Raw genomic sequence first — 15,834 nt, 5'->3', positions numbered from 1 at the left:
ACACGGGTCTCTGACTAGTGTATTGTGATAACAAAAGTGTAATTCAAATTGCTCACGATTCAGTATTTTATGAGCATACCAAGCACATTAAGATTGATTGTCACTTCACTTGCTATCATCTTCCGCATATAATAATTACTCCATTGTTCGTGTCCTCCACATTGCATATTGTTGATTTGTTTGCAAAGACATATTCCATTACATTTTTTGTTTCTTGATAGAGAAACTCTCAATGTTTTTTTATATGCATCATGAGTTTGTTAATACATCATGAGTTTAGTATTTTTCTATATTTAATTTTATATTCTATAATAATCTTTGTTATTATATTTTTATTATTCGAATAGACTTATTAGAATCTCTTATTTCTTTATAACGATAAATCTATATTTATATTTATATAATATATTAAATTTGAAGCGGCAAATTATATCACGACACATACTAAATTTGTGTGCCACATTATCTTATTGTCTTATGTGCCACCTCTCTAAACTCATTTTAAAATGTCAAGTTAGATTCTTCACAAATACAAAATTATTTGTGAATCAGAACACTAAAATTGAAATTTTATTTTTCTTAAAATCAACATAAAAAAAACTATTATAATATATTAAAATTGAACATCAAACTATTTTCTTAACAACTTATTCTCTTACATTATTCTCCTACATGTCACATCATTGAAAATCTAATGTGATACTTTTCAAAACAAACATTTTTCTTTAACAAGAAATTTGGGTTTATCAGGATTTAAACTTGAGATTTTGAAAAGAACTTACCCTCAAGACCAAAATTTTCTTCACTAGACCATACACGCGCACACTCCAAAACAAACTTTTTAAAATCTCTATTAATTATTTGTTTAAGAAAAATGTGTAACATATCATTTATAAATATCTTTTAATTAAAACATTTATATTTTCATGTTTAATGAGTTATCTCCTTTTATTCTTCTAACAAAAAGTCATTTATATCATATATTTCCTTTGCTTTTCAATTCCATATAGAGTTTTACATAGTTATAAAAATTATACATTCACATTATAGCGACACACATTATTATAAATTCCATACATGTATAATTAATGTATTCAAATTACATCAAAATTCAAACTATTGAAATTTCATTTTATTTTCTATTATGTACACTTATTTCAATAAAAAAATTAAATCAATCAATTTTCAAATAATTTATTCAATTCCTCAAAATATAAAATTAATCAATTTTTAATTAATTTGATTAAAAATTTATAAAAACTAATTTCATTCCTATAAAAATGAAAATAATTTTTAATCTCATAATAAAAGTGATAACATTATCACTACTTTTTTTATAAAGATAATCAATCATGTACAAACAATTATAAAAATACAACTTATTATATTTTTCACATATTAATCATTATTTTTACTTTTTTGTATCTACATATTATTTTTTGCCTATCGATATATACTTTTAAATAATATTTTTAAAAAATATATAATTCTTAATTATAAATGCGATTATATGTTCCAAAATTTTAACTTCATATATTAATTTCATATCAATGTTAAAAAAGTCACCAAACATTCTGTATTTATTCTTCAGTCCTTCCTAAGTTAAACTAAATGTAAGTCTTACCAATTTGTTTTAAATATTAGTAACAAATTCAACTTTTAAGTAAGGCATGTGAAAACTTTTATCCAATCTATCTACTTGTTGCACTTTAAAATCAAATTTAAATTTAAAATAACAAGATATGCGAAAGTTTTGTATGCTCTTCAAACTCCGAAGAGATTTAGAATAATTTTCTAGTGATTTGTTACCTTAATTTCCGGAGATTTAGAATAAATTTTTATTTTAAAAATAAAATCTAACGAAGAGATTTAGAATAAATTTTTATTTTAAAAATAAAATCTAGATTGGTTATTTTAATTTCCATATATTTAGCTATCTGTTATCTATATATCTATATAAATAAAGTAGTGATTTGTTACTATCATTATTAACGTCTTAAGTTTGTTTTGCAAAAGTCTCCTACCTTATTAGCAAAGTTAGGAAGTTCTTGAGTTTTATTGTCATGGAAATTTTGAATGGTGCTAACATTAACAGATGGACTCGCAAACCTTATTCAGAGAAATGCATTAAGATTTTGGAAAAGAGAAAGATGCTCGCAATTTGGCAACACAGAGATGAGTTTTTGAATGCTTTTAGGGCCAACCAAGTTTTGGCTCTTGTTGCTCAAACTGGTAGTGGTAAATCCACACAGGTATTATTTTTTTCTTGTTGGTGTTCATGTTACTATTACTCATAGAATTCAAATGTGCTTCATACACATAACTGCATTTTAAATTATTTTTTGGTGACAGATTCCTCAATTTATTTTGGACGACATGGTGACAAGTTCAGAGATGGCGATTGCGTGTACTCAGCCTCAGAAAGTTTCTGTAATGTCTGTTTCACACCGTGTGGCGGAAGAGATGGGTGTCACTATTGGGGAAGAGATAGGTTACAAAGTCAAATTTGAAAATCGCACAAGCTCGAGAACAGTTTTGAAGTATGTTCAAGATGAAATGCTTTTGAAAGAAGCAATGACAGATCCACTTTTGCAACGTTACAAAGTTATAATTATTGACGACATACAAGAAAGAACTTTGGCTACAGATTTGCTACTTGGATATTTATCTCCACTGATTACAAAAAGACCCGACCTGAAGTTGGTACTTATGAGTACAGGTCTTGAATCTGAAAAGTTTAAGAGCTTTTTTCAAGAATTTTATCCTAGTATTCATATTATGAAAGTTCCTAAAAGGTTAAATCCTGTGGAAATTGTCTATAGTAGCCATAATGAACTTGACAGGAATAATAACTTGGCTGCTATTATTAAGACTGTGGTGAATATACATAGACATGAACCTCATGGAGACGTACTTGTGTTTTTGAGTGAAGAGGAAGATGTTGAAAATGCATGCCACAAAATATCAAGAGAAATTTCTAAACTAGGAGATCTTGTCGGCCCTATGAAACTGATTCCTCTATATTCCTGTCTACCTGCAACAATGCAACACAAGATTTATGAGGAAACTTGTGGAAGAAAGATTGTGGTAACAACAGACATAGTAGAATCTTCCTTAACAATTGATGGTATTTCCTATGTTGTTGACTCGGGATTTGTTAAGAAAAAGGTTTTTGACCCTAAACTATATATGGACTCTGCACTTGTAATGTCAGCAATATCAAAAGCAAGTGCGGATATGAGATCAGAGCATGCTGGTAGAACTATAAGGGGGAAATGTTTTCGACTTTATACAGAAGAAAGTTACAACAATCTTGATCAAGAGACATGTCCTGAAATTTTGAGATCAAATCTTACCAACATGATTCTCTCTTTCCTGAAACTTGGTATAGATGATTTTTTGTTTTTTGGTTACGTTGACTCTCCTGATATGGAGTCTCTAGTGCGCGCCTTTGTAACATTGAAGTTCTTGGGTGCATTTGATGATAAAAATTGCAAGATAACATATCTTGGTGAGATTATGAGTGCGTTTCCCTTGGAACCTCAAATGTCAAAAATGCTACTTGTTAGTCCTGAATTCAACTGTTCAGAAGAGATATTATCAATTTCTTCCATGCTATCAGGTATGTATATTATTGGTTATTTCAAGTTTTTAAATATTATCACATTCGCATAATGACCTTCACGATTTCGGCCAGTACATGTGTTGATTTATCGATAACGGTGGCCGTGACATGAATTAACAACAACATTGCATAATATAATTTGATTCCATTATGAAGCACGACGCCGTTTTGTGGTGACCATTTTCATTGTAACGATCCTAACTGATAATCTATTTCTTTGTATAGTACCCAATTGCTTTGTGGGATCTAGAGAGGAACAAAAAGAAGTAAAAGCTAAGTTTCACAGCACTCATGGAGATCATCTCACACTCTTGAACATCTACCGTGCATACAAACAAAATAGTAAGAGCATATTTCTAGTTTTTTCCTCCATTAATTAATTAATAACTATAATAGTACTAATCTAAAACGCATGTTATATGTTTTTTCAGAAGAGGATCTCACTTGGTGCAATGATAATTTCATTAATTATTGGGCACTAAAAGAAGCAGATAATATAAGACAAGACTTGACGCGTATCATGATGGCTACATTCGATCTGAATTTATGTAGTACTGACATTAACATCAGTATCAACGACATAAGAAAGTCTATTCTTGCTGGATATTTCTTGCACGTAGCACATTTAGATACTACTGGAAACTACATCACATTTGAAGGCAATAAGGTATGTAAAAATATTATTTATTCTCTATATATCATCTTCCCCCTTTCGTTTTTGTATTTTAAAATATTTTATATATTTTATTTGTAGGTGATGAATTTTCATCCATCATCCAATTGCTTGGATGACCACAAGCCTGAATGGATCATTTTTAATGAATTTGTTGCTACTGATTATAATTTTATTCCTATAGTAACAACAATACGTGGTGATTGGTAAGACTTTCTTTCTCTATTTGTGTATTATTGTTTTGTTCAAATCTTAAAAAGTTTTTATGATAATGTAAAATTGTAATTTGAAACAGGCTGGTCGATTCAGCAGCACCATGGTCAACGTACTACCAGTTATCAAAATTTCCTAATAGTGAAGCAAAGTGTATTCTTGAGAGACTTAGCGCATATGTTTCGTATGCAAGAATGTTGAAGGAAAGAAAACTTGCAGATGGAAAGCTTGGAAAGCATGCAAACATAAGCACATTCCATCGATTGTTACCTTATCAACACAATAGGAAAAGAAAACAAAGACTTTAGATATGCAACATGCCTTGTACATTACAACAATTGTTTAATCTATGCAACATGCCTTGTACATTACAACAATTGTTTAATCTATGCAACATGCCTTGTACATTACGACAATTTCATTTAATTATATATGTGATTGTGTGAGTTTTATCTATTTTTTCAATTTCCCTTTTTCTCTAGTGCACTACTGGTAAAGGTTGTGATAGATTTGCAAAGTTAGGTTGTGATTTGGAGGGTGGTTGCCAGCTCTTTGATCAGACCCTCATAAGATTTCGGATTTAGTTCTTGCTGATTTGCTTGGAGTTTCTAATGCTCGTTTAAATTTTTGTGGTTCTCCTTTGGAGATTTTAAACCCCTTTAAATCTTAACAAAATATAAAGCAAACAATTATCAAAAGCAAAGTAGATACGTACTGCTAGGCTTGCACCTTCTGTCAAGAAAATGTCGTTGGCGTTAGCAAAAAAAACCACCACCCTCTCCAATTCTAACAGCTATTATATCGTGCAAACCCTGATGGGGAAAAAAGAATAATTTCAAGGCTCATCCAGTGTCCAGTGAAGGGATGATAATCAAATAAACTAAATTAGACAACCCCATAAGTACCTGACTATTACTATAGGCACCAGTTGCTCTCCCAGGAATCTGATCCACGATCTGCCAAGCTCGCTCTATTGAGGCAGCACTGCAATTCATCAAAGGTCAACCTCGCATTAAAAAACATAATTCATAAAGACTAAAGGAATATTAAAACCAATGTTGCCATACGTAGATAACATCAAAAATCACAAACTTAAAAAAACCATTAAATGAATTACATGACAAAAGTAACTCATTTGCTTACAAAAATTGCAGCACATCATAGGGATTCACCATTTCAAGATACATGATTTTCTTTTGTAGGAATTAGTAAAATATTACATTGAAAGAATTTACCTTGAGTTTATTCTCTTTTGTACAATAGTTGCCTAAACATAAGCTCGATCGCGTCGCGGAAATCTTTAGCCAGATCTTCATCTCCACCCTTCATTAATCCTGTTAAAACTGCTGCAGCATGTTCTCTTACCTAGACAAAAGATTAAGTCCTCCAGAATGAGATGATTTAAATGTGGTAATCAGAACCAGATTCTTGTTGTAAAAAAGAATCACGTCAAATTAAATGTAAATAGAAACCATCAACAATAGATGAAATCGCGAGGAAAAAAACAAAGTAAATGTCAGAATATGGTGGCGCTAAAATATTCCAAGTGAACACACTTTCTCAACATATAAGTCAAACAAGCTTGCATTTGGTGTAGATCTTTCCACATTCGCAACCCAGTTCTTAAAAGTGAAAAGAAGAATCAGACTATTAGACAAGTAGGACGATTCAGATGAAATAATTTCAACAAGCTTAGGATTTTCTATATTGTACAGGTATCTCATCCTAAATTATCCAAATTCCAAAATATAGAAAGGGAGAAAAATAACATATTTTGAGTTTTTATTTTAGCGAGAGCTTGCCTAACTTGGATGTCTACTGGTAACTTCTCAACCGTTCTCCAAATTTCTTGTTTCTTTGAAGTTGAGAGAATGAAAGCGTGCCTGTTAAAAAAGGAACAGACCTTTATTTTCTTGTCCTTCATAACAGGTAGTAGTTAGATAATTTTGAGTGAGAAAATGATTATAATGAAAAAATTATTTGTAAAGCAGTATTTGCATATATTTCAAAACATGGACTTAAAATAGTTGACTTAAAAATAAAATATTACCACACGAAGATAGACACATATAAAGACTCCAATTACTTAAGTATGTTATGCCAAAGCAAACCAGACACAAGATCATAATACCTGTACATGAAAGTATGCAGATCTAGTTTGCCATTTGGAATCATTAGCAGCAGAAAGAATCATAGTTATGGCCTTCTAAAGATGAGGTTCCCAAACAATCATCCATTTTATGTTGACAAATCCTTATTTTATGTGTCCTTCAAAAGAAAAGAAAATTACTCAAAAGTGGGATAACCTATATACGTGAATGATAATAGAAAAAAAAATTTATACAAAAATTTATGATTTTTGAATACTTGTCCAAAAGTATAGAAGTGTTAAAAGAACTTCACAAGATATATCATCCTATAATTAATTCCTGGATGAGAATCAAGATGGTGAGTTTGGTGTTTACAGAAGAAAAAAAATTGAGTTTGTTGTTTTTAAAATTTGTGAAGCTGTAGTTAATTCTAACAGAACCAAAATGTCTAAAGAATTGAGTTCTCGTAATGAAATCGAAATGTTGCACGTCAAAACAAATCAACAACAACCTACTAGCGGAAAGCGCGACACATTGAGTTCTCGTAACGTAACGAATTGAGTTCTCGTAACAACAACAAAATTGAAATGTCGCACGTAAACAAAAAATCAAATCAACGGCAAATTGCTAATGCAAAATTGCTAATCGCAATCTTGTCAAAAATCATATAACATGTAACGCGCATATCGCTTAACTCGCGTGAATTGGCGTAGCGCGAGTGGCTAACACACGCAATTGCAAAACAAACAACGCCAGATGCACGTAACATTCGGAATCGATTTCAACGCAAACAATACAAATAATTTTACAACAATAACGCGCAAAATCATACAACATTTAACGCGCATATCGCTCAACTTGCGTGAACTCGAGTAATGCAACGCGGGAAACATAACCCTGCACCAACGCGCAACCAACTAAGAGCCAACAAACAACGCCGAATGCGTGTAACATTCGGAATCGATTTCAACATAAACAATACAAATAATTTTACAATAATACAGAACAATACACAGTCCATCAAAATTCACGCAAAAATTAAACAATCACAGTCGATAAATACAACAAAATGTAAAGCGAATTTGAAGCGAATCGTTACCGAGTGAGTTGCGATGTTGTTGACGGTGATGTTGTTGGGAAGCAATCTGAACCGAGATTTCGTCTTTCAGAATCCTCGAGCATGGAGGGAAACGATCGAGGTGAATGAACGACATAACGCTAACTAGTTTCTCGAATTGAGAAAGCAAAACCCTAACATCGAGATTCTGTTGAAAATTTGAGAAAGCAAAACCCTAACATCGAGATTCTGTTGAGAATTTCGAACGTGTGACTCTCACGTGTCAAGTTTCATTTTCAAATTATCATCATTATATCAAACGTGAAATAAAACTTCACATCATCTTCATTTCATTATGTGGCCCACAAAATATATACAAGACGAAATGCACCATAATTGATTTACATGAAACTTTAACAAAATAGTATCTCATTAATCACCATTACATATAATCCAAATACAGATCAATCAACAGTGTAACTCAAAGTTAAAAACAATCAAAAATACTCTACATAGTTTCAAAATTCTTGTAACTAAGTAACTCAACATTGATTATGTATTTCTTTAATGCAAATACTCCAAGACTCATCATCTACATATCGATTCATGTATTTCTTTAATGCAAATACTCCAAGACTCATCTACAAATCAAACCTGAAAATACAAATATATGAAATATCTCAGAATGCTACACTTTAACATCTTGAAATCAAAATCAGTAAGTATAACAACAAATAGCTAACCTAATTATTTCTTTCAACCTTCTTTTTAGTTCTTCTTTTCTTGCTTCAAGGACCCTCAACTCATTTTTGCATTCTTCAAACTCCACTGTCTTTCTTCTAAAACACTCTTCATCAAGTCCTACAACTTCATGCATAGTCCTAAGAAAGAATCTTAATGAGCCAATCTTTCTTTCGAGCCTTAGACATCTTGACTCCATTGTGGCTAACTCTTCAACAATTGCTTGCATTTCTTCTTTCAAAATTAGTTTGAGATTAATGATTGATAAGTGGTAACTTACACATAAGTGCTAACTTATATATATACATTTTCATTATGATTTTTGAAAAAAAAAATATTATTATTATTTCATTATGAGGAGGAGGGTAAATCAAAATTTGCTATTATAGGAGTAAAATACAATTTTTTTTGTTTTGATAAGTTTTATTAATTATTTTTTTACATATTTTCAATTATCTATTTGAATTTTTTAATGTTAAATAAATATTAACATCATTTTTAATTTCAACATTAAAAAGGATTAAAAAGGATGCTTCCATTTAACTTAAGTGTGTGCTAATAATGCTTCTCTTTAATTATTACGTGTTTATGTTATTTAGAGTTATTAAACCAATTTTGGTTATTCTGTGATTGATGAAACTTTGATGTCAAACTTATTTGTTGTTCCGCTGTGTATTTCCTAAAGAATACTTTGTTTTGGTTTTTATGATTGGTGGATCATGCGTGATATTCTAATTGGTTGAGTTTATTACTAAATTTTCTTTTTTTACGTCGAGTCAATAATTAGGGTGTTACCAATATAATCAGGATCGAGACTTGGGTCGTAAGATCTTACGATTTGAACTTTCCTTTTAGTGCTAAGATCTTATGATTTGGTGTGCTTATGTAGTCAAGATCGTAAGATCTTATTTGTTATATTTATGTATTTTGAGCTACTTATTTTGAACTTGATCTTTTGAGCTTATTAAATTAAGGAATGATGGCTATGAAATTAATTAAATTAGTTGAATGTTGAGATTTATAGGTTACCTTGTTCATGTATTATAATTTTCATGTTTTTGTCCATATGAATTTACCATTTTGCCCTTCGGTGAAATCTTAAGTGTTGTTCTACGATCCTAGTTTTACAATCTTTTACAGGTTGTCCGATCCAACTTAAGATCCCGTGATTGACTATCTTGAGTACACTTTTCACCTTTATCTCCAAGAATCTACTCTAAAATCACACATGCACAAGAATTTGAAAATTGCACCAAGCCTTTCCCCTCTCTCCAATTCTCCCTTCTTCAATTCTCTCTTCCCTCACTTCTATTCTCTCTCACTTTTTGCATTCTAGTGAAAGAAATTTATGGAGAAAATGAGGAATTCCCCTCAATTTGGACTTACATAGCTTCAATGCAATTAACTATTTTTTCCTTGCTATTTAGATCATGTCACTAATTATGTCACGACTTTAATCATGCTAACAATTTCACTTATTTAATCACCAATAATCCTTCATAATTCCATCAATTATACTTAGAAGTATTTAGGGTTATTACAGTTGTAATCAATTACAACATAAGCCAGTGTGATTTTTCATGAACCATAATCACTATTTTGAATGACAAAGTTTTATGAAATCTTTTCTAACTTAATGCAATCCTTTAAAAAAGTTTTTAATCGTGTATATAAGACATAATACGCTAGAAAAAAATTACCTCTTTCAATAATCAATTTCATACAATTCAAACATTGTTTTCAAAGTGTTCATAAAATTTTAAATTATTGGAACTTTACATAAATTTTGTATCATTCAAAAGTTTCATGAAAACTTTTTGAGCATTCAAGATATATAAGTTTAAATTGTAATATATAGAAAGAGAAGACCAATCATTCAACTAAGAATCCAAGTCAAGAACAAATCTTATTCAAATTCATTTACAAATGGTGTGTTGTGACTTAGTCATCAAGTTTGTGATGAGAAATTGTTCTAAAGAAGAAAGTAATGTCATTTCTTTTTTGTTTATCGATTAGAAGGTTGTAAAGAGGCCTTGGTAAAAACTTATATAAGGATATAAACTAGGGGGCAAAACGGGATGCCTCGTCCCGTTCCACCTCGTCTTAAGCCCGCAAAAAAAAAGAGTGGGGCGGACAAGCCCGCCAAGTAGATATGGGCATAAAAATCTTACCAACTTCGCCAAGGTGGCGAGCGGCGGGCTTGCCCGCCTATTTGTTTTTAATTTTTTAATGTATAGACTATTTTTACCTTTCAATTAAATTTTTCACTTACTTTTTAGAACATTTTTTTATAAAACATCTTTTTAACAAATTTTAGTTAATAAATATTTTATATATTCATAAATAAATATTTTATATATTCATAAATAAATATTTTATATATTCATAAATAAATATTTTATATATTCATAAGTAAATATATAAAATAATATCATAAGAATTAAAATTATTAGAATGAACTAAAAAGGGGCGAACTTAAGACGGGACATGTTGAAAGAATAAGCGGAACAGGCTTTGGCAGGCGGCGGATTTTGATGAGACGGACTTTGGGGGGCGACAGACCTAAAATCTCTGCCCAAACCTCCATTTTTTGACAAGTGCGCGGGCCTGGCAGACTACGACCCATTTTGTCACCGCTAATCTAAACACATTGAATATATCTCTTTTATTCTTTATTTTTATGCACTTTAATTTTTTCACTTTACATTTTCTTAAATTGCGATCTATTCATGACTTCCGGGAAAATTACAGGTTAACAAACTTAGTGAAAAATTCAACAATCCTAATTTACTCCCTCTTAAATATCATAGTTACTTGTGAGATTCTTAAAAAATATTGCACTAACTATAACTAAATTATTCATATTTTATGCGTTATTAATATCAATTTTATATATTTTAAATTATTTTTATTATTTTTAATATCATATTATTTATAATATATGTATATATATATATATATATATATATATATATATATATATATATATATAATTATTAATATTTGTATTTTTGAATTAATTATTTATATCATTTTATAATATTTTACAAAATAATTTCTTAAAATTTCTTATGATATTATAAATAATTAGCATAATTATTAATTAATTAATATTTATTTATACTATTAATTAATTTTTCTTTTTAAAAAATAATTGATTTATAAATTTTACTAACCATTTTACGATAATATCTATATAAACAAATGGGATTTTTTTTTTTGTTTCCAATAACCAATTTTTGAAAAAAAAAAACGTCAATAACATGTATTGGAAAAAATTACGCAAATAACTAGATTTTAGAAAAACCTACAAGTGCAGACCATCTCAGATGACGCATGCTAGTAAAAAATATGAGTAGGCGTCAAGTGAAGTGGCTAATGCATGACGTGACGCCATTCCATTTGACGTATACATGTAAAAATTAGGAGTATGCACCAAATGACTTGTCGCATGAGTTTATATGTGTTTTCTATAAATAAGTCCCTTATCTTCCACCATTTTCACACATCTATTCTCTTTCTACTATATATCTTCTTTCAATTTTTTTCTCATGACATCCGAAATAATATTTAAAAAGGATGACCATGTTATTTTTCTGTGAAACCTCCGATTAAAATGAAATTTTGGAACATCTATTCGATGGACCATCTTAAGAGGTCCTTGATGCGTTGGTTAGACGGAGATATCCAAACTTTGAGAACATGGGTAAACGACTTTTCGAAAGCGGAGATTCTTCTATGCATGCCGACCTCTTGGATTTTATAGACTCAAATCGCATTGATTTTGGGGCCCTTGACCCAATCACAGTAGGAAATTCCTAGACAATAGAATATTAGGAGAGGACAAAGACGTGAAAAATAGATATTATTGTAATCGTTTATTTTTCTAACCACATAATCATAACTTTAATTAATATTATCAATTTTTCCTTTTATTCTTAAATGCTTTTATTATTAAAAAAAAAAAGGAATACATCTATGCGCTAGATGACTTGGCGCATGCTCTTAAGTTTTACATGCATGCGCCAAATGAAATGGCACCACGTGACATATTTGCATGCATACACCAAGTGAAGTGACACCTACTCATAAAAATTGCATGCACGCGCTATCTGAGATAGTGTGTACATTTTGGTCGTTTCTAAAATCTGATTATTTACGTAATTTCTTCCAAAACATAATTATTGACGTATTTTTATTTAAAATGCTGGTTATTGAAAAAAAATCAATAAATCATGTTCCCAAAAATTAAACGATAGATAGGTACTGTTGATAGCTTTACTTCTCTGATATGTTTTGGATGTAAGATGTTGGTTCAGTGTGCTGTTGATGGCGACCGTGCATGAAGTTTCATTGTTTCCTGAATCCCCGAAGGTGACATGGTTTACAGATTTTGTTTGTTAATCAAGTTGGAGCACCTTGAGGGAGGATGATCATACACTGTTGATGTTTACTTCTCGAAAGATGGGACCAATGTAATGGCTGTTGATATATGAGTAGGGTGTAAACCGCTGATGCTTCTGAAAGAGATTTTTAAGTAATTAGGATTATTTTAGAAGACAGAACTTAAAAAGTTTCAATGTATCAAACTTGCTTGTGGACTGTAAAGTTGTCAGTTTGAGTAGCCTTTGTGTATGATGTTTACGTTGAATCGTGATGGAGTGACAGATTGTTGTAGACCTTGTCGTGGAATCCTTATGGGTGATGGTAAAAGTTGCTGAAGCTATTGGAATGTTTTGAGTCGCGAATTAGAGTCGGAAATGCGAGGAGATGAGTATGATTTCAAGGATGGTAAATGTTGGTAATGGTACAAAGACATTATATCCTGGTGTTATCGTAAGGTGTGTAATAGCATGTTGTTGCATGACGTCGGTGTCTGCATTTCAGATAACTTTGGAAATTCACATCTTGTGTACTGAGTATCGGATTGATGTTCCGTTTGAACCTATGAAGAGATAAATATATATTATATCCTATGAAAGTGTTTTATAATATAGTAGATGCATTCCTATATGGAGGAACTCTAAAGTCGATTACGGATCTAGATGCATTTGGCCATGGGTGGTTATTATCGCATTCGTTCGAGACGAGGTCAAGTGTAATATGTTGTTGGTGAATAAGTGAGAGAATGAGATGCTCGACATTAAAAATGATATGAAAGTATTGGAGAATCACGTCAAGATGCAGCTGATGCCGATTAACAATGATTAGGATGAAGATATCCTTTTTAGGGAATATGCTTTTATGAAGAATTAGAATCTTGTTTGTGATGCCAAAGTGGCGGCATGTGTAAAGAAATAATTTGGGGAGGTTTTATCACTAAACCGATGTGGAACGACATTGTTGAGATTTCAATTGGAATGGGGCGAAGTGTAATGTAATGATATAGTAGTAATTCTTGAGTTGGAGAATAATTAACCTTCGTGTGATGCCAAGCAAGTGTAGAGTGGACCGTGTAATATGTTGAGCATTGGAATCTCATCGACAAGATCGAATGAGGGGAAAATTATGGACGTATTTGTGAGCCTCAAAGTAAATTGTTGGATTATGGTATTGCAAGTGACTTGAATACCCGTTTTAAAGGAACACTATTATAGTTTGGTAATGAGGGTTTATGCTCCATTATGGTTGTCGGCTATCTATTGACAAGTTGAAGAATTAATCACCCTTAATCTCTTATTGATAGTAGACGGAATTGTATTGAATGGGATATGTAACACCCCGATATCCGCTGCACGCATCAACCGTGTCGGCCAACCGAGCATGTTACCGGCTTAATCAATAATCCCCCCTAGGTCCGCTTACCGGCTGCCCAGGAAATATTGTTTTTGCCTCCCGCAGGAATCGAACCATGTACCTAGGGGATAAGTACATATTCATAGCAATTCCTGCTACCACTTGACCATATGGTCAATTGGTAGCAGGAATTGCTATGAATATGTACTTATCCCCTAGGTACATGGTTCGATTCCTGCGGGAGGCAAAAACAATATTTCCTGGGCAGCCGGTAAGCGGACCTAGGGGGGATTATTGATTAAGCCGGGTAACATGCTCGGTTGGCCGACACGGTTGATGCGTGCAGCGGATATCGGGGTGTTACATTAAAAAGGCGCCTTTTAATGTAACACCCTGGATTTCCGCTTACCCCGCAGGGCTTCCGGCCTACCAAGCATGTCACCAGCTTAATCAATAATCCCCCCTAGGTCCGCTTATCGGCTGCCCAGGAAATATTGTTTTTGCCTTCCGCAGGAATCGAACCATGTACCTAGGGGTTAAGTACATATTCATAGCAATTCCTGCTACCACTTGAGCTATATGGTCAAGTGGTAGCAGGAATTGCTATGAATATGTACTTAACCCCCAGGTACATGGTTCGATTCCTGCGGAAGGCAAAAACAATATTTCCTGGGCAGCCGATAAGCGGACCTAGGGGGGATTATTGATTAAGCTGGTGACATGCTTGGTAGGCCGGAATCCCCGCGGGGTAAGCGGAAATCCAGGGTGTTACAGGATAGACTTGTCTTGCTATCTTAATAGTGTGTAGAGTGATTGATGTTATATCGTGAGGATAGTCGCTCACCAGTCTGTGTGAATTAATCGAGAAATGGCTATGAAAGAGTTGAGACGTATAGAACGATTCAGAGTAGCAGGTATATATGCGAGCTAACGTTGCATAGTGAAAGATTGGAATATCAAAGTGAACAAAGATTTTATGGTGGATTTTAAAGAAATGCGGAACTAGACTGAAACTTGTAAACTAGATAGTTGACGAAAATTTTATTTAGGATGGTTTCTTAAGATGGATGACCAGAGTTGCGCATCTGAAGCATGGTGTGGCGCAGTTGCTATGTGTACGACATCGTCCTATGGGAATTATATGGCTTGATCTACATGTTTGATTTGGTGAATTGTTGATATATGGATGTTGTGCCAAGGCACTATGCTTTCTAGTAAATATTTGCTGATTTTATAAGAATATTATTGTGGTTGTTGGTTGATGGTGAGTTATGTGTATATTTGTCGAGTTATACTGTTAAGTTGATCTTATAATGATTATGTCACTGTCGTCATGATGTTGTTGTTGATTACTGTAAATAATGAATAATACTCCATAATATGAAGAAATTGATTATGTTGGCAATGTTGATGTCACTATATGGGTGATACGACGATGTGAATAGAGTTGTTGATATTTTGTTGATAATTGACATACATAGATATGGGAATGAAATTGTGTAATGTGTTTTTGTGTTGAAAATGTTGTTAAGATGATAATGTGATGTTGTATATCCAAGTATAAGGGTGTTGTTGTTACCGCTTTAAATGTTGGAATGCCAGTATGTGGTTGAGTGGTTGAGATGCTATTAATGGTTATGTCATGAAAGTGTTGAATGATTAGGATGTGTGTACTTGATTTGAATCGTGTAGAGTTATT

At 32.1% G+C, this 15,834-nt stretch overlaps 1 protein-coding gene and 1 long non-coding RNA gene across 2 annotated transcripts; one reads left to right on the top strand and one right to left on the bottom strand.

The window, feature by feature from the left end:
• The first annotated feature begins 2,063 nt into the window (after positions 1–2,063).
• LOC131648469 (probable pre-mRNA-splicing factor ATP-dependent RNA helicase DEAH3) lies at positions 2,064–4,819 on the top strand. The gene is made up of 6 exons (XM_058918222.1): positions 2,064–2,252; positions 2,353–3,622; positions 3,851–3,967; positions 4,057–4,292; positions 4,380–4,504; positions 4,594–4,819. Exons 1-6 carry the CDS (start codon positions 2,064–2,066, stop codon positions 4,817–4,819), a joined length of 2,163 nt encoding a protein of 720 aa, XP_058774205.1.
• A 1,488-nt stretch (positions 4,820–6,307) lies between these two features.
• On the bottom strand, positions 6,308–7,976 carry LOC131648793 (uncharacterized). Its single transcript, XR_009298172.1, has 3 exons — positions 7,701–7,976; positions 6,643–6,779; positions 6,308–6,394 (listed from the first exon to the last, which is right to left on the bottom strand). It is a non-coding gene; the product is annotated as an uncharacterized LOC131648793 (long non-coding RNA).
• Between the last annotated feature and the right edge of the window lie 7,858 nt (positions 7,977–15,834).

Source organism: Vicia villosa, linkage group LG2 (genome assembly GCF_029867415.1).
Source record: "Vicia villosa cultivar HV-30 ecotype Madison, WI linkage group LG2, Vvil1.0, whole genome shotgun sequence".
Lineage (NCBI taxonomy): Eukaryota > Viridiplantae > Streptophyta > Magnoliopsida > Fabales > Fabaceae > Vicia > Vicia villosa.
Note: the sequence above shows the minus strand (reverse complement) of the source record. Positions and strands in the feature narration are given on the sequence as shown.